Source organism: Aquila chrysaetos, chromosome 15, assembly GCF_900496995.4.
Source record: "Aquila chrysaetos chrysaetos chromosome 15, bAquChr1.4, whole genome shotgun sequence".
NCBI lineage: Eukaryota > Metazoa > Chordata > Aves > Accipitriformes > Accipitridae > Aquila > Aquila chrysaetos.
Window position 1 is genome coordinate 9,995,476 of NC_044018.1, and position 24,575 is coordinate 10,020,050.

The 24,575-nt window shown below is 35.6% G+C and overlaps 1 protein-coding gene across 1 annotated transcript in view; it reads left to right on the forward strand.

Moving 5' to 3' along the window:
- Positions 1–707: 707 nt before the first annotated feature.
- Positions 708–24,575, forward strand: part of APOB (apolipoprotein B) — a 38,048-nt gene continuing 14,180 nt past the window's right edge. The window contains exons 1-25 of the mRNA XM_030037262.2: positions 708–859; positions 2,564–2,602; positions 5,237–5,352; positions 6,237–6,382; positions 7,420–7,573; positions 7,759–7,914; positions 8,923–9,047; positions 9,235–9,320; positions 10,058–10,277; positions 11,303–11,530; positions 11,719–11,836; positions 11,955–12,101; positions 13,166–13,377; positions 13,698–13,935; positions 14,476–14,652; positions 14,935–15,126; positions 15,892–16,059; positions 17,254–17,465; positions 18,017–18,199; positions 18,416–18,537; positions 19,168–19,378; positions 20,638–20,813; positions 20,948–21,135; positions 21,400–21,545; positions 23,890–24,266. Of these exons, the coding sequence (XP_029893122.1) occupies positions 802–859; positions 2,564–2,602; positions 5,237–5,352; positions 6,237–6,382; positions 7,420–7,573; positions 7,759–7,914; positions 8,923–9,047; positions 9,235–9,320; positions 10,058–10,277; positions 11,303–11,530; positions 11,719–11,836; positions 11,955–12,101; positions 13,166–13,377; positions 13,698–13,935; positions 14,476–14,652; positions 14,935–15,126; positions 15,892–16,059; positions 17,254–17,465; positions 18,017–18,199; positions 18,416–18,537; positions 19,168–19,378; positions 20,638–20,813; positions 20,948–21,135; positions 21,400–21,545; positions 23,890–24,266 (4,195 nt within the window). The 5' untranslated portion in view covers positions 708–801. The remainder of the gene's footprint in view (positions 860–2,563; positions 2,603–5,236; positions 5,353–6,236; positions 6,383–7,419; positions 7,574–7,758; positions 7,915–8,922; positions 9,048–9,234; positions 9,321–10,057; positions 10,278–11,302; positions 11,531–11,718; positions 11,837–11,954; positions 12,102–13,165; positions 13,378–13,697; positions 13,936–14,475; positions 14,653–14,934; positions 15,127–15,891; positions 16,060–17,253; positions 17,466–18,016; positions 18,200–18,415; positions 18,538–19,167; positions 19,379–20,637; positions 20,814–20,947; positions 21,136–21,399; positions 21,546–23,889; positions 24,267–24,575) is intronic.

The following is a 24,575-nucleotide window of genomic DNA, read 5'->3' on the forward strand; positions in this document are numbered from 1 at the left end:
TCAGGTTTATCTTCTTCATAGGTTTATCTTCTTCATTCAGACAAATTGTATCATCTTATTTTCATATTTTTGCTATTATTAGCAAACAAAACGAATTGAATTTAAAAATAAGGAAACAAAATAATTATACAGCGCTTACTTTCAACATGAACATGGCCTGATTTACTAGAATATTGCAAGTAAATATAAAATTATTTTTAGAAAGGTATATGACAAATTTTGGTACAACAAAGGAAAAAAATCTTAGACTTTCATTCTCCTGCCTGTAGAGGGAAGATGTCTAAATTCCACAATACTCTCATTTTCTCAAGTACTCATAGCCTTAAGCTTCTCAACATCTATACTGAAAGCATGCTGCAGTTGTCATTTCTTCCAGCTATAATTTATGCGTTGTATTCATTCCTATGTAGATGTGGGAAATTTATTTGAATACATTGTTAGAGTCTGTAGCTGAGGGATTTTGCTTTTAAAACTCTGTTAAGGAAAAAGCCCAAGGAACTGGAAGAGTGACTTCTCTCCAGTATATGCTCAGTCTTCTGCCTTCAGGGACTCCCAGCAACCAAAGCAGAGCGTTGCGTTGTCTGGAGCACAGTGAGGATCTGGGACTCTCACCTTTGGACCTTTGGCAATTTGCTCTGAGCTTTCTAAACCGTTTGCCTCAGCTGCTTGCTACGGACTATATAAATGGAGGTCCAAGTCAGAAGGCTCATTCTCCCTCTGAGGCAGTAGGGAAGAGGTGAAGAGGGGAGGGAAGGAAAAACAGAGGAAAAGAAAGAGCAGCAAGAGGGTTCGGGGCTCACCATGGGCCCTGTGCAGCTCTTGCTGCTCTTGCTGCTGCTCAGCAGTGGTGTTCTCACACGTAAGTACTGCCTTTTATGTTAGTGCTTTTTGCTGCTTTATTTATGAACCCATTAAAACAACAATGGTGCAAAAATCAACAGGACAATGGCTTATAGAATTAGAGAGGGTAAGTGTGGCAAAGATATCATCTCTTCCCTTTGTAGAACTGGGCAATCATCAGAGGATCCCAATGTAGAAAAAGTCACAAATGTCACCTGGTATCTTTTGATCAGATTTAATGTATTTTGCAACTTGTAAGGAATTCACATAGTTTATTTTGGCCTAATTGTTCTTCTGTAATGCTGTCCTTTTAAACCCCTGTGGAGATACTGTAGCTTGGAGATGCCATACAGACTTATCCCAGCTGTTGCTAACCTATTCTGCAGCAAATGTGAATACAGAGAGCAATAAAGCAAAATGTGTTTGGCAGGCAATAGTGACATTTGAAATACAATTTTGTGTTAAAGGGACATAGTCATTGGTAGTAGTAGTAAAAGAAGTAGGCCAGTAGAGGTTTTTTTCCTAAGATCAGGAAAGACAGCCTAGATCAATATGGTGCTGTGGATTGTGAGCTGTCCTAGCTTCCCAAGAAGTGGCTTTTTAGAATACAGCACTGTAGTGTTACTTAAGGCTTCAGGAACCTTAAGGAGGAAGGTGCGTCTGGGGCCAGTTATGCAGGTCTGGTTTTATATGCAGATGGAATTTATCATAAATACACCTTTGTTGAACTAATTCTGTTGTTGACTGATGTTATACAATTTTAAAGGATGCACTTGTTTCTAATGGTTATTAATAATGTCATTACTGTTACTGTTGTAATAGTAATAGTAGTATTACTGTTGCTGTTGCTGTTACTGTAACTAATGTTACACTCTATTTCTATAGAGTGGTCAACCTTAGAATTCCCAGAATGAAAACTTGGGAAGTGTGCAGAGAATATTGTGAAAAGTGCTGACATTCATGTGTGATATCCCAAAGAATGACACAACATCAAATGAATGCAGCGAATTTACTAGATTATATTTTATTTTATTTTATTTTATTTTATTTTATTTTATTTTATTTTAATTTATTTTATTTTATTTTAAATAGTCATATGGGACATACCTAAGACAGTTTGGAGCAAATGATTCTTCTTAACTTGAATGGGCTTCTAATCAGTGTTCTTTTCTTCCAAAGAATGAACTCTCAATATTCAGAAAAGATTTAATAGCAGAGAATTGTAGTATTAATTGTCAAAGTTGTCCTTTTTTAAATGTACAAAACCCAAAATATAGCCATTCATCCATTATGCAGTATTTTTGTGTGCTCAAATAGACTAAAATTTTAAAGTAGACCATGTTATATGGTGCATTTCATCTGTTCATTATTTGTAAACTTTCTATTTCACATAACATAGGGTTTTTAAAATACTTGTTAACCTTGAAGCTGATTCTTCTCAGTTTAAATCAATTTAATTCAGTGACTTAAAGATCCTATTCTGAGGTCTTAGTTCACAATATCAGGGCAACTACTGTAACTCCCTTTAGATTTGACTCTGTACTGTCAATGTTAATAGTAGCTTTGTTATTTACATCAGTGTGCCAAACTACACCAAAAGTTGGTATGAATTAAAAAGGTCTTATAATGAAAATGTAGTATTTCCGTTTATATTTCCACTGCCCTTGTTTTATAGCTATAAACTGCTTTTCCAGCTTTTAATTATTTTTTTTATTCTTTACAGAAGAAGAAACGCCTGAAAGTGGAAATTCAGGATGTTCAAGTAATTGATTTCCTGCATCTGCTTTTGTTATCTTATGTCACTATATTAACTGAATACCTCTTTCAAAGTTTGACTTTTCCTATTCCATAAATCTCTTCCTCTGAAATTACTGAAACAAAAGTGATGGCAATATTCTGAAGTCTTTATTGCATTTATTTTAGTTATTTAATTATGCATAAGGCTTGGCTAAAAGAATTTCAAAAGTTTCCTAAGATCGGAGGAGCTGAGATTGAGTTTCTAAACTTTTTAAAAGCTCCCATTAAGAAACTACTTTCCTTTGTTTTGTTGATTTCTTAATTGTCAGGTGCAAATTCCTTAATTTAGAAATCCCTGTTTGTCAGATGTGAAGCTTTAGCAGTGAGGTTATGTACATTACACTTTACCATGGGCTGAATCTCACTGCTCATTTGCCCTTCACAGTGGCTGCTAAACCCCCAGAATTGCACTTGGATATCTAACTAAATACCTGGAGAATAAATCATCAACTCTGTCAGCAAGGACAGCAATTTCTTTAAACAAGTCAAGACTCAGGAAATGCTGACTTTATGCCGTATCTTTATAATGAACTCTGACTGGCCCTGACTGCTTGGTTAAATACATAATGTTCCACCATAGGGTCAAAGTACCGAATAAGTTGTTTTGTTCTTTGTCTTCAGGGTTTTTTCCCCTTGTTGGATGCTTTAGCACCATCTCCAGGCAATTGGGTTTATTTCAGCTGCCTGAACCAACTCAAAGACTTCTGGGTTTTGTTGCCAATTTCTTGTGTATCTTTTGATACAATACATTATTTGGTATTTGCATTTCTAATCTTATCATTTCCCTATTCCTTTGCCATTTATTTCTGTTTAAAAGCAGGAAATGAAGCAATAATTAGCCTTTTCACTTTAGCATAGTAGATACTGGTGTTGCGAAAATTTCTGAGAATGTACAGTTAAGCAATGTTATAGTCCAGGATAGCCAAAACTGACAGAGGTAGTGTTGATTTTTTTTATAGCACTTAATTTTAAGGTTAATTAGATAATTTAATTCAGTTTTCAATTGTTTGTAAGATGCTGATTACTGTATGATAGCTAGTATTAAATATATTATTTCTGTCTAGAAATTACATGAAAGTAATGTCAGTTAAAACACTATTAAAGTATGTAAAGCTTATAAAAGTGATAGTCCAAGGAGGAAATACGAAATTAATAGCACTGTTCTGTTCTCCTCTCTAAGTATGCAATTCTGTGACATAAAGGGCAAGTTAACATTGCCATTGGCCTCTAACATGAAAAATATTTTATGAAAGAGGAAGAGTAAGATGATACATTCATGGCAGGTATAGACAGGCAAAATCATACAGATTTGATGGTGGTTGTGTGGGTTTACATCGAGATGACTTTACCTTTTTTTTTTTTTCCATAAAAGTAGATCAGGATTCTAATATGTTCAGTCACACATAACCACAGAGGAGCAATTTAGGAAATTGCTTTTCACTCAGCATCACCACAGCATCACAATCCCAGTGAGTTGCTCAGTCTAAACAGAGGCACCAGTAACTTCTGGTTCAGATAGACCTAAACTCCTCTAACACAGTAACTTCAAATGCCTGATCATCATATGTTTAATTTAAAATGCCTGCAGTTATAGTAGGAGTGAACTGTAATTGAGAACATTGTTTGGTATTCTATACACCAAAAGATCTTATATCCCTGTATTTGACACTGAGACAAAATATTATTTTCTTTATGTCTCTATTACCACGTTCATTCCTGCTTGTAGGGTTTAAAATTACAGATTAATTGCCTCTGAAAGCAACAGGGACAGATAAAACACAGGTGAAATTAATCCCTTTGAGGAAGCCCATTAGGTTTTGGGGCTTCCTTTGCTAAAAAGAGAAACACCTCTGCAAATACTTCCTTCTGCCTTGTTCTTACTCATAACTTAGTGCTTTTTCTTGTTCTGGATGCTCTTCATATAACTAAAGATTATCTCCATTAAAAAGAGTCTACTCCAGTAAAATTTGCTGATCTAATAAGTGAATTAGAGCAGATCATGTTTCAGGAGAGTCTGGGGCAGAAAGATACTCTGTAGATTAAGGTGAAATGGTATTGAGGAATGCTAGTTTGGGTATTCTGTCTCTTTCTGTGTTTATTTGCTTTCAGTCTCATTCATGTGACTTAGATAAAGCAGTTCCTTGCATTTGAATTATGATGGAAAAATCTGAGCTGAAATGAATCATTTTATTACCAATTTGAAAATTACCATTTGATTGCTTTAATTAAGAAGAAATAGTGTCATTTTTAAAACAGTTCCATATCTTAAGTTTTCTCCAGTTTTTATCATTAACTTTAATGGGGCATGATTTGAAGGCCAGGTAGAGTCATACTGTCAGATCTCGTCAGAGTGGTGGACCCCAAAACTTATGCTTCCCCCACAAGTTTTGTCTTATGCTTCAGAAAGTATCCAGCTGACATGAAGGCATTACTTCTTTGTCTGAAAGCTATTCCGTAAAATGAAATAGTGGGAGGGTCCTCATGCTTCCTTTATATGTGGGATTCATTTTAGTCGCACAACACTAAGCGTGTATTGTAATGGTCAACATATGCATATCCTACCCAAGTCATAAAAGCACTCTTATTTTCCCAATTGCAGAAGATGCAACCAGATTCAAACACCTCAGAAAGTATGTTTACTTATACGAAGCAGAAACATCAAATGGGATCACGGGAACAGCAGATTCTCGAAGTGGTTCAAAGATCACTTGCAAGGTAGGAAAAGAGGAGTAAATACAAACGAGTGGGACTGTATACTGAATAACATGGGAGCTGGAAGCTGGGGAGCATCCTTCAATGTTTTTCCAAACAAGGTCATTCTTTTGAAAGGCACATGTTGAGAGTCCTGAAGACTAAGCCCTGCCTGTAGACTAAGCCCTGCCTGTCCTAGACAGAAGGCACTGAGTATGGCAGAAATGCTTCATACCACTGTGCCAGTGCATTTCAATTCTGATCTGGCTGTACTTTTACACAAGAGAGGGGGAAGACCTGGTAGTGCAGTTTTCCTTAGCTCCTAGGCTGAGTCTACCAGTGTCCATTAAACAATTCTAGAAGTTGAATGAAAACAGCTCATTGATGCCATGAAGAACACTTGATAGCCTGTTGATGGTAGCAGTCAAGCCAGGATCGGGGCTGTAGGACCAAAAGATTCTGTAAGCCATTAAACTACCCAATGTCTCTCCATCTTGCCCCAAACTTTCCCATCATGGGGTTTTTTTTTCTGAAATGGAGTAACTGGGGAAAATATTTTTTATTTAGCACACACTGTTCTTACAGAGTCTAAACTTTGATCAGTGTAATGACTCAAGTTTTCATGCAGTTCTTCTAGTACTATAAATTTTCAGAACCTAAGCTGGTTGTTTACTGTGTATATAGTATACTCCATGCCATTAGCCAAGCAAATACCTGCTTTCACATCTTCTCCCTCAAGTTACCTTAAGCTATTTAGAGTACTTTGGAATCTTTCCCAACAGCTGCTAGCAGGGTGATTCTGACACTTTACAAAACCCAAGGAATACCATATTTTCAAAACTGTAACTGGATGATCCTGGAAACATGATAATGAAAAAAAGATAAACACATCATATTTGTGTTTTCAGGTTGAACTGGAGGTACCACAGCTGTGCCACTTCATCCTGAGGACAATGCATTGCTCCCTGAGGGAGACATTTGGTGTTGACACTGAGGGAAGGGCCATGCTGAAAAAGTCAAAGAACTCTGAAGACTTTGCAAATGCCATGTCCAAGTAAGCAATATCAATTATCATCAATGCTTGTAGCCTTAACATGGAACAGGCTGCAATGTTACAGTCCACCCTGACTATGTTTTTCCAGGCATAGAACACATTTCATAACATGGTCAATTTATTACCTGGTTCCACAGCAAAAGTCTCCCTGATACAATTAAGGGCTAACTTGGCACAGTTCTCAATTGCTAGTAGGGAAGGTTTTCTTCCATCCAGAATTTTCACCTGGAATGTTTTTGTCATTTATATCATCTACATCAGGGAACTGTTGGGTAGTCCCTAAAAGATTATTGCAAGCAGAATGTTCCTTCTTGTAAGCAAATTCTCAAATGGCTGTGTACAGCCATTTTAAGATAATTTTCCTTTGCTGACACGGTACAAAGACTGTGCAGTAGAAAGGCTTTTGAGACTGAAGTCCAGATTTCCTATCCCGATCTTTAATGACCTATGTAACTTATCTTTTCCTTACTTATCTGCTTTCGTAACTTATTGCTACTACTCCGTCCACCCAACTAGTCTCTAGTGCTTGTCAGGGCGTGTTTTAGTCATGCACCTTCATGCTTGTTTCAATGCCTCAGTATCCAGTCCATCTTGTTTCACAAGCCATAGATCTCAAAACAACTTGAGACAGTATTAAAATATGTTTTTTAGAAAACAATCAAGGTTTTATTTAAAGACTGCAACCAGTAGAGAATCCTTCCCATAGTTTTGTAGCCTATTACAGTAGTTAATTATTACCTCATTCTAAAAATTTACTTATCTCCTCTCTGAATTTGTGCAATTCCAACTTCCAGCCATTGCTCTTGATACTTGTTTGTCCTTACATGACGTAGTCTGGTGATATCAGAATGTCCTTGGTTAGAATTTTGCTGCTTTAATAGTAATACTCTCTAATAGTAACAACAGTTAATAGAAAATAATGATAGACCAAGGTAAACATAGTGCTTTAGCTATAGCCCAGCTGTTTATTGGTAACATGTTCTCCACTGGGTGGCTTTAACATGATTTCATACTAATGTTGGGGTTTTTTTGGGCAGGCATGAGCTAAAATTCAGCATTCAGGATGGAACAAAAGTCAAGCTGTATCCAGAGAAGGATGAACCTCTAAATGTACTGAATCTCAAGAGAGGAATCATCTCAGCTCTACTTGTGCCAACAGAAACAGTAGAAAACGTAAAAACAATTTCAATGGTACGTGTTTTGAAAATAATTAATTTTATTTCCTTAACAAATGGAAGAAAACTCACCTAGCAGAGTTACTCCTGAACATAATTTTCAAAAGACCTGGAAGTTCAGATGAAAAAGGGTGCCTTCCAGCTAGATCAGAAAATGTCTGACAGCATGGACAAAGACACTGATTTCTTTCTTCTTTCCAGGATACTGTATATGGAAAGTGTGACAGTGAAGTTGAATTCAAATCTAGAAAAGGAAATGTTGCAGAAGATATTTCAATTAACAGGGACCTGAAAGCCTGTGACAACTTCAGTCCCAGCAGAGATTACATCAGCCCTATTGCTATTGTAAAGGGACTAGTAAGTATACCATTAAAATGTACATGATATTACATTCTTCACTACATCACTTAAAATGATAAACAATTACTACAACAACTAAATTTTGTATTTATCTTCTAAAAGCTTAAAAAGGTTTTCTGTACCCTTGCATTAGATCAGACTGTGGTTTTGTTGGCAGTCAATAGAGAAAAACAGATGTGGAGAAAGAGTGTAGTTACCTTCTTTCATGTTCTTATTTTTTAAAGGAGAGCTTTTCATAGATGGAGTTAGTACTGTTGGTTACACGATAACCTGTCAGATCATATCTAAATTTTTAGGGTTTTGGATCAAAATTTTCAACATTCCAATTTCTTGTAAAACATGTAGTCCACCAAAATCCTGTTTTGTGTATGATGTGCAGGAAGAGAGGGCTCTAAATGCCCCAAAGTAAATGGTTTGACATGCTGTTCAGGCTACCTGTTAATCCACAATAATCAAATGCAGTTGCTTGCATGAATATTGGCAAATTTCTTCCTGGTATCATGGCATCTGTGCTTTTGAGTGTTTTCCCTCAAAAAAAAAAAAAAATTTAGGATTTCAAATCATGCGAAAACCACATTTTTTAATTTCTGCCTTTTCTACAGCTTGTTGTAGAAATCTTTAAAGTTTGTATAATAAGAGTGAAATTAAAAAGAGCATCAGCTGTTACGAGGGGCCTGAACTTCTCTAAAAATTACAAACTGGTTTCTATGAAGGAGTCCTTTGTTGTAGGCAGCAGGGGATCAATCATGAAGTAACTACTAAGCCAAACACCTCAGTAAGGCCTGAGGGAAAATTTCAGTGGGATTTTTGCCTGTGAGGAGACTTAAGACTAAAGATTGATACTGGCACAATTTTCTCTTTGTGTGAGAATGATTCCAGTTATGCACCTTTTTTTTCTAATATGCTGTAACTGTTAATATTACCGTAAAACTGTGGCACCCTTTAAAACTGTGTTTGTTTCCTATACTATTGACTAAAATGACTGCCAAACTATTTATTTTACAGAACATCCCATTATCTACTCTTCTAAGGAGCACTCAATTCTGTCATTACAATATTGATGCAAAGAAAAGGCATATAAGAGATGCTGTCTGCAGTGAAAAACACCTGTTTCTGCCCTCCTCATACAAGTAGGTTTCTCACTATTTATCATTACCCTTTTTTTATAAATATTTATTTTAAATGGTGATGTATCACATTCTGCCCTGACTTCATCCCCAAATATGCATTGTGTTCTCAGGAAGGCAGGAGGCATGGCAAGACCCCTCAGAGGTACTTAGACTCAACTAAAGCACTGTATTTTTCTTTGTTTTCTAGAAATCGCTATGGTGTGATGACAGAGGTCAACCAGACACTGAAGCTTGAAGATACCCCAAAGATCAATAACAGAAATTTTGATGGAGGTATAGCTGCAATTCTCAGTAATACAAATACAGGGACAAAATATAAGTACAGGTTAAATACAGGGACAATTTTTTTTTAAACAGTGAATTAATTAAAGATGTGGTTTTTAATGAAATTTGATCAATTTAGTCAAAAAAATGTTGGGGTATAAGATGGGAAAACCTGAAAAGTTTAAAAACACTCTAATTTTGAATAATCTTTGTCTTTTCATTTTAATTTTGAAATTATTGTTTATAATTAAAAATTTATAATTTGCTTAGAAAGTAAGTTTAATCTTATTGGAAATTAGTTTAATGAACCCTTTTTAGCTAACTGTAATTTCTTATGCAACTTTCAGCTTCAGCTGCCAAATGTAAACAGTCCATGATTACTATAGATTTGGTTCTGAAATGCACTTTTTTGACATGTAGTTGTTATTCTTAGTCATAACATATTTATTCTAAGATATAATCATTAAAAGATGAAAAAGCAAACTATGCTAATATAAAAGATGATAAGGAATCATCTTCATGAAAATGTAAAATAATTTATGCAAATAGGTATTATTCTACTTTTGGGACAATTACATTTAAATTCCACTCCATTGTTTTTAGAAACTGTTCAGCTGTTGATCTTCAACAGTTATCACATAAATTAATCTACAGAGTTTATATTTATACTGAATGTATGACAGAAGATAAAAATGAACATAGCTGCTTGATAAAGATATAAAGAATGCAATTTTTTTAATTGCTAGATGAACTGGAAGAGAAGGGACTTGCACTGGAAAGTACAGATGCCAAATTTTCCAGGCAGGGGGATGCTGTTCTGAAAACCCTTCAGGAGCTGCAGAAACTTACAGCTTCCCAGCAGAACCAGCAGAGAGCAAGACTCTTTTACAAATTTGTTTCTGGACTTAGAAGTTTACATAACACCACTCTTGGCTCTCTTGTACCAAAGATGATGGAAACTTCAAGGTATGTTACAACAGTTCATTGTGCAAGTGACCACATGTCAATGCCATAGCAAATCCATTCTAAAGTTGATGATTTGCTGCAAGTGGTTTTAAATTAGAGGTTAATTAGATGTAAAGATTGTCTTTCAGAAAGATAAGTATCATCAGAATTATCTAGAGAGCGAAATAAGGAAGACAGAGTAAAACCTGTGGATTTCACATTTTTCCATCAGAAGTGCTCAGTTGTTAATTGGAACTTGAACATTAAATATATGAGAACAATATAAGAATTCAAATAGATCTGAAAGTTCTAGCCTTCTATGAAGAACTAATATTGTTTTGATCATTCCCCCTTCAAATCTTCCAAACTTATTGGAGAAGCTGAACTATAAATTAGAGTATAACACAGACCAGTACAGTGTTTTTCTCCCCACCACCATCCCAAGCCTGTATGCCAGATGCAATCCTGTGGATATGTTATTAGAGCCAAATATCTTTCATGCAGTTTTGCTCAAGGACAATGACTGTAATTCCAAGCTCCCAAGTCTGACTTATAGCAAAGAACAGAGTTTTGAAAGTGAGATTTTTGGAGACATGGAAGGGCACAATTCCTTGGTCTGACCCTGCCCTCCACTCCCCACCCTTACTCTTCTGTCCTAGCTGGACTTCAGTCAATTTACACATACTTTATGTCCTTAGTCTGTAGAGGGACTAGAGCCTCAGTCTGGTTGAATATATTATATTATAATACTTAAAATTGTGGAAAGTCTGTTGCAGAAAAAAAAAAAAGATATGTCTGTGTAATTATAGTATTGTTAATACTTTCTTGTTGTTCATAGCTAATCATGTTATTAGTATAACTTGTAAAACTAAGAAGCTTCTTTTTGATAAGCAATTGTGTGATTTGCTTCCAGTCATGCATAAGCATACATAATTTATATTAAAACACCTTAATAAACCTGTCAAATGTTTATTTCAAACATGCAACATGCAGCAGTAACTGCAAATAGGGAATTAATTAATCAAAGTAATCTCTTTTCCTTTCAGTTCCATCACAGTTCAGGCCCTGACTCAGTGCGGGACTCCGGAGTGCTATGGTGCAGTCCTGCAAATACTGAGAACTGGAAACGTGAATCCGCTTGTGGTAGACCTGGTGACATATACCCTGGGACTATTGCCTTCTCCAACTCCGAAAAGAATACGGGAAATTCTTAACATGGCCCAGTATCAGCCAAGCAGAGCTTCTTTTTATGGCTTGAGTCATTCTGTTACTAAGTAAGTAATGATAGCATGTAATTGTACAAAATAACCTCAAGAAAACATTACAATGCTTAGGGTAAACCCTAAGAGTAGTCACTTTTTGAGGATTTTTTGTTATTCTCATGAATTTGCTCTTTAGGAATGAAAAATAGACACTTCCCATTTTCTCCTTTTGTTTCTAATGTGTTTTTCTATTTATTTAGGTTCTACAATGAGAAGATGATCGTGACAGAGGAAATAACAGATGTTGCAGACTTCATGGCATCACTGCTTGGCAGTGATTGTTCTGGGGAAGATGAACTCACATACCTCACACTTCGGGTATTTTTATTTCCTTATTTCCTTTTTTCCTTATTTTAAATTGTAGCACATATATTACTCTACTTCTCTTGGTGGAGAAAAAATGCTCATCATCTTCCTGTGTTTTCGTCACTGACAGGCTATTGGAAACATGGGTGCAGTAATGGAGAGAGCCAAACCCAGCCTGAAATCTTTTCTTAAGACATGTATCAGAAATGAAGCTGCATCACTTTCAGTTCAGAAAGCAGCCATTCAGGCATTCAGGAAAATGACTATTACTGAAGAGGTAAATTGGGTCATAAGAAGCAGCATAAACTGTCTTCAGTTCACCTTGACTGTTCACAGAGGTCATTGAATATGCAAAAACATTCCTATTTCATAGTTTTGCTATCTCCCTTTTAGCTGTCTCCAGCTTTTTTAGAACTCCTTTAGTTAGTTTAGTTTCCATACACATATCTGAGAAGTTCTGCAGACTTCTGACTTAGTGGGTGTTACTCCTTTGAGATGCACTTCCTTTGTATAGATAGTCTCAGTTTAAATGGGAGGTTTGGATCTGTTCCTGTTAGAGTGTCTTAAATGGAGTTCTACTTACTTAAAGGTAGTTTTAACTAACGAATTACTCCAGATATAAATGGATTTAACTAAAAAAAAATCAGGTCCCTATTTTATACTGGCATTTTGTTGTCATTGTTATTAATAGTACTGGTTAGATTTATGTTTACATTACAGTGACACTAAAGCACCTCCTACGGAATGGGTGTCATTATACAGAGCACTTCAGCTTAGTATAGTGAAATAGTTTCAGTATCAACAAGTTTCTACTCTAAGAGACGTGCTCTTGTTTCCAGACAAGGCTTAACGAGTCTGGGAGCCTGGAAACACCTGGAGCTCATGTCCTCAGATTAATTTAAAGCATTTAATTTTTTTTATTATTTATTTTCAAACTATGTTTTTAATTTTCCTGCAGCAGAAGATTTTGATCACCTTCTTTTCCTAAATTGAATGGTCTTTTTTCCAAAATTTGAGAATGTCTGCAGACTAGAACACTTCTGATTCCCAAAAATCAAAATTCACTGTTCTAAACAAAAAAGTAACCTGCCAGATACATGATAGGAAAATCAGTTTTAATAAAACCATAATATCTGTGACATTTTCTATCAAAAGAAACTTTATCAGAATAGCTTCAATGAAAAATTTTTGGTCAGATATAGAAATAAGGTATAGAAATAGTTATGTGGTCCTGAAAAAATTACATCCTGGAAATTATTTCACCCTATATATTCCTAAAAGAATTTAGCAGTATCATCTACTAGCCAGCTCATCCGTGCAAACCTTTCTCCATTTATATAGGACCGTTCAGCACTTCTGAAATCATTCCAAGAAGGGGATGCACCTACAGACAAACGTCTAGCAGCCTATCTCATACTGATGAAAAATCCTTCCCCAAGTGATCTCACGAAAATTTTGAGAGTCCTCACAAAGGAGAAGAATGAGCAAGTGAAAAGCTTTATTGCCTCACACATTGCGAACATCCTAGACTCTGAAGAAGTAGGCATTGAAGAGTAAGTAAAATTTAGTTATATACTGGTGTCCTAGGAAGAACAAAGTTCTGATCATAAGTGCAGTGGTAGTTATTTAGCAGTGCATTTTTTGCTTGGTTTTTTTTGTTTGCTTGTTTGTTTTCTTTGAACAAGCACATCTGCTGAGTAAATCTATGGCTTTGTCAGTGCCTATGGCCATGGCAGCTTACAGTCTTTCCCTTAAGTCTTATTTTTACTGTTGCATGAATGTCTGCAAGTGACACAAGAAATCCCTCAACTAAGACTAAATGAGGTTTTGGAATTTGTACTAATCATATTTGCATTGCTATCCTCTTTCCTAGTCTAAAAAGCCGAGTTGAAGAAGCTCTGAAAGGAAACCAGGTTCCAACAGCCAAAGATTTCAGAAAGTTCTCACAAAATTATCAGATTTCCAAAAGAGTTTCTGTACCTGGATTTGATCCCATCTCTGCTAAAGTAGAGGGAAATGTGGTATTTGACCCAAACAGCTATGTTCCTAAAGAGACTATGCTAAAAACCACCCTGAATGTGTATGGATTTGGCCCAAGCGATATCTTTGAGGTACAACAATTATCAAAAACTTTGCTAGTATTCAGCTGTTTTCTTTCTCATTTCTGTTTTCTTATAACAACTTTCTCTGAATAATGTATTGTTGTTACAAGCTTTGGGAGAAATCTAAAGATCACTATGCCTACAAGGGGACTTTCATTTGATCTCAATGGGCTTTAGAGCAAGCCATTTGTTATGTGATGTCACTTGCCACTGACTGGATGGACGACCCTGTTGGAGTTATTAAAGGCCTCAGCTAGGGTAAAATGAACCCATCTGTAACAAATTGACTTCATGCTAATGAATCATTACTGGCACACTGAAGTACTCACAGTAGATTTTAAGTGAGATACAGCCTATGTGTAGGTTTTTTGTTGGACCTCACCGCAGAGATAAAATTAAGACCTAGTATTGCATATCTTCGCTTAAGAATCATAGACTTGTAGGATACACTTTAGATACATTGTTTGTTCCCCAGAAAGTCTGTTTGTTGTAAAGCTCCAAAGGACTGGGGAAACTCTCTCAGTTACTGCATTGTCCTGTTCATTTCAGCTTGGCTTGGATGGAAAGGGGTTTGAACCAACACTGGAAGCTTTGTTTGGAGAGAAGGGATTTTTTCCAGACACTGCAAGCAAGGCCTTGTACTGGGTTGACGGCAGAGTGCCAGAGCAGGTTTCCAAGGTGCTTTTTGACTATTTTGGTTACTCCCAGGATGGCAAGCAGGATCAGGTATGCGCAGCTCGGTATTCCTATCTTTACACGATAATTACAGCACTTCCCACTTTATTGTATATGATACTTCTTCTCTTCTGGTAAGCTAAAATAGAAATCATTAATGCTATGTAACAGTGTTTTTTTCTTAATTGTATGTGCGAGTGGCCTTTGTCTGGAGACAAATCTGTAAGAATTGCATGTGCAGATTAGCTGACATTCACTAAGTAACTGTTCTAGATATATGATCTTACAGATTTCTTATAAATCTGTTTTACTACTTTCTGACTGAATTTTCAGGATATCATGAAAGGAATAATGCTTAACCTTGAAAAACTGATAAAGGAATTGGGCAACAAGGAAGCTCCTGAAGGAAGAGCATATCTGAGAATCCTGGGAGAAGAACTTGGGTACATGAAACTCAATGATTTCAAATTGCTGGGAAGCATGATTTTAAAGAGTGTTAAAACTCTTCAGACTATTCCCGAAATGGTATGTTTCTGATGCACCAATGTGTATTATTAATTTGGTTTTTTTCTACAAGATTTTTTTAAGATTTGGGTTGTGTTTATTATGTAAAGAATGGATATTTGATACTAGCATGAAAACAAAATTATTTAAAATAAAATATCCAGGTTTAGTCTGAAGGACTCTGAGAAACCCATGAAGATTCCTCAATAACCAAGTGGAGTCGTCCTGGAAGATGGGTGAAAGGAAGGAAAAATGGAAGGTTCAGATCTTACTGTATGATTGAGATAGCTACCGGAACAATGCCCAAAATCTTACTGTTGGCCATTATGTTACTACTAAATTTCTAGTTAAGAAAATGTATATTATTATTAAGCAATAATTCATCGTGTTAAAAAGAAAAGAAGATGTAGCACAGTTTAAGAATATTTGGTAAAACCCTTCTTTCGTTGAAGTAAAAAATGCTTTGCCATTGACTTTGAGGAAGCCAGAATGTTACATGTTATCTAAACCAATTCACCTTTGTATGTGTTTGTCAGGGTAGAAGATCTGTGTGTATCAAGGCAGGCGATAAAATCTAGTATTCCTTTAAAGCTGAAATTTTGATAAACAGTCTTTAGTACATTTTTTGAAGCAAAGAATCTGCAGAAATTAGATTTCTGTACTCTATATGAAATTAATTTTTGGATTATACAGTTACAATCATTCCATGATCAATTTTTAAAGTATGAAATGTACATATTCCAAAGTGTAGGTTTGTTACTGTTCACTTCCTTGTTTGATTCACAGATTGCACAAGCCATCTCAAAAGGCGTTGACAGGGATTTATTTGTCCACTACATGTTTATGGACAATGAGTTTGAGCTCCCAACTGGAGCAGGTTTGCAACTGAAATTTGCCTTGTCTGGAATAGCAACACCTGGGGCCAAAGTAGCTTTAAAGCTTCATCAGAAAAGCGTAAGTGTCAGCAGCTGTGTATCTTTTGTCTCCTCCTAATAATCTACAATCTCATTTAGGGATAAAACTGTAACATCAGAAGAATTTTAAAGACTACAAAATACTCTTGGAACGAAAAAAAAAACTTACATATTAGAGGTCTCCAATTAATTTGTGGATGACATTTACATTAAAGGAAGAAGTAATACGTATAAAAAATTAAGTATGAGACATGATAAAATTTATTAATTGAAAGTATTTTAATCACCCTTTCAAAAATAATCCTTTTAATCTCTGTTTGTTTCTTTCTCCCTGCCTCAAATGAGAATAGCATGAAAGCTACAGCAAGTGAATTTGCTGTTCAAACCAGTTGAAAAAAAAAATTTTGATGTGGCCAATTAAAAGTGAAAATTTTGATTTTCAGTTAAAAGAAATGTTGAAAATTGAGTTAAATGAAACATTTTTTGTTCTGAAAGGAAACATTTTTAAAATGTAACAGTTAAAGAGCATGTGACACAAAATTAATTATTTGGTTAAAATAAAACCAATTAAATATTTCCATTCTTTTTTACAGTTTTAATAACTATTTTGCTCTAATTTAGTCAATAATTTATATAAATTTCTCAATAGTTTCAGTTGACCTAAACTTTTAATTTTCCATCATATACATGATTTAAGTAAAAATAAAAATAAAAGTCCTCAAATTTAGTACTGGATGTCTTTTAGTTACCTTTGGAACCTTTTCCAGAATTTTGCATTCTGTCCCTTGTTTCTGTAATGGCCAAACCAAAAGCTTGAAAATAAGCTGTTTTCTATTTAGAGAGATTCAAATCTTGGATCCGTTTCTTTTTTGTCAAATAATTTGCTCATTGTTTTTGAAAATTGCTGGGTTTCTTACAATGGAAAACTGGCTCTTCTCTTCAGATTTAAAAATACATGCAAGTAGTTTCATGTACAAAATCTTTCTGAAGCATGAGTATTTTTACATTAAAATAGGTAAGGTTCCTTGGTATTATCATCTTGCTGTATTTGTTACATTCCAGTTACCACTTACATGTTCCTTCTGCTTATGTAACTTGGGAATCAAATTTATGTAATAGCAAAATCAATTATATAAGCCTACCTCTAGATTATCAAGAGTATTACACTTGTTTAATAAAACCAGTAAGAAGTGTATTGGGCAAATAAATATACCATTTTGTTTTTATTAAATAGATGCAAGCAGAACTCATTGCTAAACCTTCAGTAGCAATTGAGTTTGTAACACACCTGGGAATAAACATGCCTGAATTTGCTAGAAGTGGCGTGGAGATGAATTCTAATATATTCCATGAGTCTGGAATTGAAGCACATGTTAGTATGAAAGCTGGACAGCTGAAATTCAGCATTCCTGCTCCAAAGACTCCAACAAAGCTCTTCAGTATCAGGTAATGAGAACTGAATGAGAACTTCCGAGGCTATGTTCTTCCCTTCTCTTCTTCATTTTTGTTGTGATGGAACCGAGAGGCTAGGGCAGGCATGGAGAAATTTTCAGTTCAGAAAGATCCCAGACATTGTAAAACTGGGATAACTTCTTTTGCAAGATAAGCAAATAGCCCAGATAAGTGGCAGCTGGGAGTCATGGCTTACAGATTCTTTAATTTGTCACTATTTTCTGAAATTTTCAGCAAGACTCTTACTGTTTCTATTATTTTGTTTTCTTTCACATCAAATTATTATAATAGCAATGCCTATTTTTAGATTGAATTTAAATAAACTACTTGCATTAGTTTTAGAGAGGGTAAATGGCTCAATACACAGAACTGTAATTACCAATAATAACACTTATAATAATAAACCACTTGATCATTTAACCACCAAATGTTATTTCATTAAGCCCCTACCTTAATAAGTGATTTTTATTCAGAAAATAACCTTGTTAATAGGACAATGTCTGAACACCTGTCCTGGGAATAAATGGCTCACTTTTCTGTTCCAGCAACACGCTACATTTGGTGTCTTCAGCCAAAACTGAAGAGATTCCACCTCTGATCGAGAACCGAGAAACCTGGACTTCTTGCAAGCCTTTCATTGCTGGTCTAAATTTCTGCACCAAATTATTGTACTCTAATGCCAGTGCCACAGAGGCAGCTCCGTATTATCCCTTGACTGGAGAATCCAGGTAAGTCATATCAGCTTTAACTATGTTATTTTGTGTTAACTCTTAGGGCTTAGTATCTACAGTACCCTCTCACATAACACTTACCTTTAAAAATCTTTAAAAACAAACTAGCATGAGCAGCTCAGAAAGAGAGCTATTGAGAACTGTATGATTTCTTCTGTTTGTGGTCATGGACAAAATAGTTATTTACAAGACATTTGTTTACTTCTTCTTTAGATTCGAAGTTGAAATGGTGTCCACAGGCAAAGTGAAGGAATACTCTGCAACTGCAAACTATGACCTGCAGAGAGAGGGAAATGACCTGATAGACACCTTAAAGTTTGCTGTCCAGGCAGAAGGTAAGAGCCTGAAAAACCAATATGGTTTAGCTCAGTTTTGAACTGTGTCATTTAATGGGAAGAAGATTTATATGAATAAATCATAATAGAATTCTTTACAGTATAAAATAGAATACCATTTTCACACCCAAACAGGCCAACACTTTAATACCATTTCATTTCATGTGTGTGATCCCAGTGCAAAATTTTCATGATCAGAGCCTGATTTTGTATCCCAAAATTGCTTCCCCATGATTTAAATAAAAGTGTGATGTTGGTAAATGGAAGCAAGGAAGAGGAGAAGTTAATGGGTTCTATATAAGCAAGGGAAAAATACCATTTCTGATGACATACAGAAGTAAACCATACAAATTGAGAAGAACTGTATAAACAGCAAATTTTCAAAGGGAGAATCTGTGAGATGGCAAGTTTACGTAACAAAAGTAGTGACAGGATCAGTGGATAAACCCATGGTGTGTTTAGAAGATGAGGAGAAAAAAGATGACCCAGTTTCTGATTCAGACTCATCAAAGGTTGCATTAGATCTTCAGGGTAATATAGTTTCCAGTTGATCCTTTTTTAGTCTTCTTTTAAGAAAAGTCCAGACAGATTCCTTAGTTGCTCATAACCAAAATACATTATATTTTCCAGGTGTAAAGCAGCATGAGGCCACATTGACCTTCAGGTACAACAGGGACAGAAAGATTTTGACCAGTGATGTCCACATTCCAGATGTTGATGTTGACTTTGGTACAAACTTCAGAATTACTGATGAATCCGTTCCTGGGAAGAAAGCATATGTCTTTGTCTTAGACTTTAACAACAAGAAGATTTCTGAAGTTACTCTTACTGGCCAGATAAGGTAACTCAGAAAACCACTTGGACTTTTACAGATACCTTTGAATAAGATAGCTAAAGGTTTTATTGAAGGTAGAAAATTTTATCCCATTTTGGAGAAATTGCTTATATAGAGAGACATAAAAACTTGTTGTTCAAACCCTCCTTAAAAACCCTTCAAGTATTTTATTTGTAATCCATCATGTATACACCAAATAAATACATCTAACACACCAACTGATCTTTCCTACTATATGTATATATATAATTTGTATTACAAGTTCCTTGACCTAGTTCTTCCATGTTTGCACACACATGACTACAGGAATGACATTGTACTAGTGTTATTGCAGGTGTGACAGTCCAAGGATATAAACAAGGCAAGGTTTGTTCAGAGGGGTATTATCTTTTACTGGATATGTTTGGCTCTAAAAAAAAGTTATTACATCTCCCCATGAAGAAATCTAATGGCACTCAATAAGCAACAAAACCAAAAATAACTGAGAGCTTCCTGTAAAAATTCCCACGCTTCACGATGAGAATATTTCCGGGAACATCTACAGGGGAGCTAACAAAAATGTTCAGCCTGCCAGGGTTTCTAAAATTATCTGCCTCACAAACCCATAGTGAAATGAGCTGATCACATTCTTTAATAAACCTCAATCTTCCATGGAATTCTGTGATCTTGATGGTGCCCCGGGGAGTCTTTGTCTTTGCTGTTCTTGCAGAATTGCCTCTGATATCAGTGGGAGCTTTGGACAGATGTCAGGGACCTCAATTCCCTTTCATTTGCACTAACATAATATTAGAAGTTTGCTCAAGTCAACAAAGTTACAGAGATATAAAATAAATGTGAATAAAGGAAAATGAAGCCCAGTGGCATAATATGTTTTGTCAAGTGTTTTTTTTCTATGTGATTCATGGCCACAGTCTGTATCCGTAGTAGAGAATTCAGCTTGAGTAAGGAGTTCAGAATTTGGTTCAGGTACTTTATCAAGACAGGTACATATTTCCATCCGTTTCAGTATTATGAAATTAATACGGAATTATTATTGTGTGTATCTGCGTAGTAGCATTATAATAATTTACCATAGATTTCCCAAAGTAACTAGCAGAAGCAGAAAACATTCACTGAATTGGAACAGAGTTTACAAGTTTGATTCAATCTATTTTTTTATAACACCTATTATGCCTTTACGATAGTTTTAAATGCTGAAATTGCTCCTGAAATATAAGTGAAAAAGTGAGATGTTTTTTATTCACATTTACTTTTTGCTTTCACAGATATGCTGGAATGGAAGAGGCAATGTTAAAAGGCAGTATTTATATTCCTCGCCTGCAAACCGAACTTAGAACCGAAGCATTGGTTAATTATTCACCAACCAAAGGATATCTTCAGATGAGCTCAGCTGCAACAACTCACGGAAACTCAATTTCAGAAAGAGTTCTTCTCCGATATGGTAGGGGCAAAAACGTGATCCACATGTACAACCTATAAATTTAAACATCTTGTTACATTAGTTTATGGTATATCCCTAAATAGAATAAGAATATTACTAAATTTACCCTTTTCTTTTAAATTCATGATTTTCAGATTCAGAGAAAGTTGAGCTAGAATGGAATTCAGGTGCCAGTGCTGCTGTGAAAAAAATGTCTTCTGGCTTCCCAGTGGACTTTTCAGATTACCCAAAAACTTTAGAGAAGCATGCCAATGAACTGCTGGATCGGAAAGTGGCTCATACAGATATGACACTGCGACATATTGTGTCACAATTTATCGTGGTATGTTTCAACCTACAGTAGATATTACAGCTTGACCACATAGCCCTGGTGAATTCTTGCCTCCCCCATGGAAGCCAAAATGGGAACTACTTGTAAAAGCACTCATCAGATTGAATAAGATGTATATTTCCAACTTGATCGAATCAGCCACTTTATCAGATGCCTAGGGCTCAGTATACGGATAGTTACAATGACTTTCAGATAACTTACTGGGAAGTCCTAAAACTTGTTATTTACTTTGAAAAACTTGTCTCCTCATTGCAGGCAACCAACACCTGGATGCAAAAGGCATCAAAAGGTGTCCCCTATGCCCAGACTCTGCAAGACAAACTAAGTGGACTGCAGGAACTGAACATTCAGAAAATTAACCTGCCTGTTATTACCATTCCTGAAGAACTTTTTCTGAAAAGGTAGGGAGATAAATTAGGATAGTCACACAGGAAACTGAAAATAGATATTTGTTCATATTTTTGTGCTATTTTATTTTACTTTGTTTTATAGAATAGTGTGGAATTGCTGTAAGCATTAGCATAAAATTGGAATTGTAACAATGAGTTTTAAGACCAGAGAGATGAAATTATATGGAGGAAATGATGCACATCTTTAATACAGATTGGACTTTACAGCAGTCACTCCTGCAGTATATGAATATATCCTGAATTATTCTGTTAATATAGTAATGAGAACTGAACAAAAATACAGCGTTCAACAATATTTAAGCCACATAGCTAATGAAGCCAGGTTTCCCATAGATTTGTGTCCTGCATCCTTACAGACCCTTTGTCTTTGGCCACAACCCTAATATCTCTACTTTTTCCTGTGCAGTCTTATCGGACAGTTCTTCCCATTCCCCTACACGTACTGGTTGACCTCCACCAATATAGTACCCTGACCTCTTCCCATGTCTGACTCCGTCTGTCACTTGCTCAGAGGCAACACATGCCATGGTTGCACACATATGGACTAGATGCTTGCACGAGTTTGGGCCCATCTCCTCCACCTAATAGGGAACAGAATTTGCATGAATGTAATTACCCTTGAGGCATTTACCCTTCTGTCAAATTTGATAGAAATCATCCAATGTGTTAAAAATTTCTAAAAAGTAGGGTTTGACAAACAAAAAGAGAGACTGGAAGGCAGATGAATAGTATATCTCTTCTGTTTCTAGGAAATTAGACTGTAAGTCAGCCAGAGTGGATCTAGACTTTAAAATGCCCGTGCACCTGCTAGGATTTGCTCTCGCTACAGTTCCTAGCACATACAGTTCTTGCCATTTAGTGTTCATATCACATTGCTGCTCTGCCTATGCATAAGAATTCAAGGAACTTGTTGCTTGGTAGTATCTTCAGAATACACCCACAGCTACCACAGTGATAAATAGAAACATGTCTGTATAGTTTTCCCATAAGCTAGGGAAATATTGATGGCTGAAATGGATGTAAAGGACAACAGAATCTAGTGTAAGATTGGATTACAAAAACAGATGGAGAACAGTCTTGCATTTTGTCTCTCTTAGCATTGTTTTTCCATGTACTATCTTTCACTGTGGTAATACGAAACTATGTTAACGACACACATCTCTATTGCTTCTATTGTGTTCCTAAGCTAAGTAGAAGCAAGGAAAAAACTGCTTTTTCTCCCATTTTCTTATCAGCAGTGCACATTACAATAATAATAATAGGAACTTCTACTGCTCTGTGATGTTGCTTTTTTAAGCATTTGATAAAAAGGAACAAACTTCAAAAATGTTTCCTTAATTTTCATCTTAGGATGTAGCTCTAAGTGTAAAAAAGAAGATTTTGTAATATAAAAGACCAGTTAGGCAAAGAAAAGCATCTTTGCCAGCTTATTGTTCATGTACAAATTAAGCCGAGTTTCCTCCTGTTTTGCCTTTTTGTAATTACACTTTTTCCCCACAAGCTTTTCAGCTGACGATCCATTTTTTCCAGTCCTAGCTCCTGGTCAAGTGGTTAGATTTTTATTTATTTTCATTCAGAATAAAATAAATCCTGAATATTTGGATGAAACTTTTGAAACGCTTATCATCAGAAAGATAAATTCTTTATAATTTAGGTTCTTACAACTTCTAATGCTAATAAAACTTTTCATGCATTTCTGTAAGAATACATCACTTTTTTTAAGAACATAATTGCCTTTTTCTGGTACTCAGCATACCACATTGCACAAGTGCAGCAGTGTTTTTGGAGAACTTTTTTTCCTATAGTCAGCTATTTTCATTCAAATTCCTTCATTTTGAGGATCATTTTCATGCCAGTACATCTTTTCATTAATGTTCATAAAGCAGATTTGGATTCTCAGAGTAGAAAATCAAATGCAAGATTCATAACAGTTGTGTATTTATCCCCTTGAATGACACTCTCCACCTGTGAGCTAAAGTTAGTTAAGCTCTGAACAAAGAATCAAGAACCTTTGAATTCTAATGCAAGGTCTTACAGAAAGAATGTGTTTCGGCACTACTTGACCTATGAGTCTCCCTGATTATGAAATAAGGGGAAAAAAACATCGACAGAATTCACTGATACTGAAAGTGCTTTCAGTAAATTCTGATAGATGAGCGCTTAAAAGATGCTGATAGTAATAGATGATCATTACATTTATCTCTAAACCTAAAGTCAGGACATTGATATAAGCATATAAGTAAGCTCAGTATCATGGGAATAGTAGAAATCATGGAAATTTCTGTATATGTTTCATGGACTTGCAGTTTCTAATGGAGTCACTTTTATTTTCTAGTGAAGGCCGGATCAGATACATTTTAAATAAAAACAGTTTTCTAATTAATATCCGGCTGCCATTTGGTGGAAGATCATCCCATGACATAAGGGTGCCACAGACGGTTAAAACACCTCCTCTGGTAATGGAGTCAATGGGAATAAGTGTGCCATCTCAGGAATACAGAATCCCGACATTTACTGTTCCGGAATCCTATCCTCTTCGTGTGCCTTTACTTGGCACTTTAGAGGTCTCTGCTAATGTGTACAGCAACTATTACAACTGGACAGCAGCGTACACTTTGGCTAATACCACCACAGAGAAAGCATCCGGCATAAGAACTACTTACACCACAAATGCTGATTCAGTTTTTGAGCTACTTTCCTACAGTGTGAAAGGTAAGAATGTGTGCTAAATACTGCAATGTTGGCAAAACTATTTTAATGACTTTATTTTCCATGTATCAGGTACAGCACATTCATTTTCCTGTTGCTTATTTAAAGAAAGGTGTATAATCTCAAATCACTTTCTCTTTGTTTTTAAAGATATTATGTGAGCCTATTTATTCAAGCACTAAAGGTGAAGTCAGTTTAATTCAATAAAGACTCTTAAGGTCCGTATTTTCCTAGATATTACCTACTGAAGAAAAAGTCCTTCAAAACTGAAGGCATGATCCTACAGATACTTGTGTATCTGACAAGTCAAGT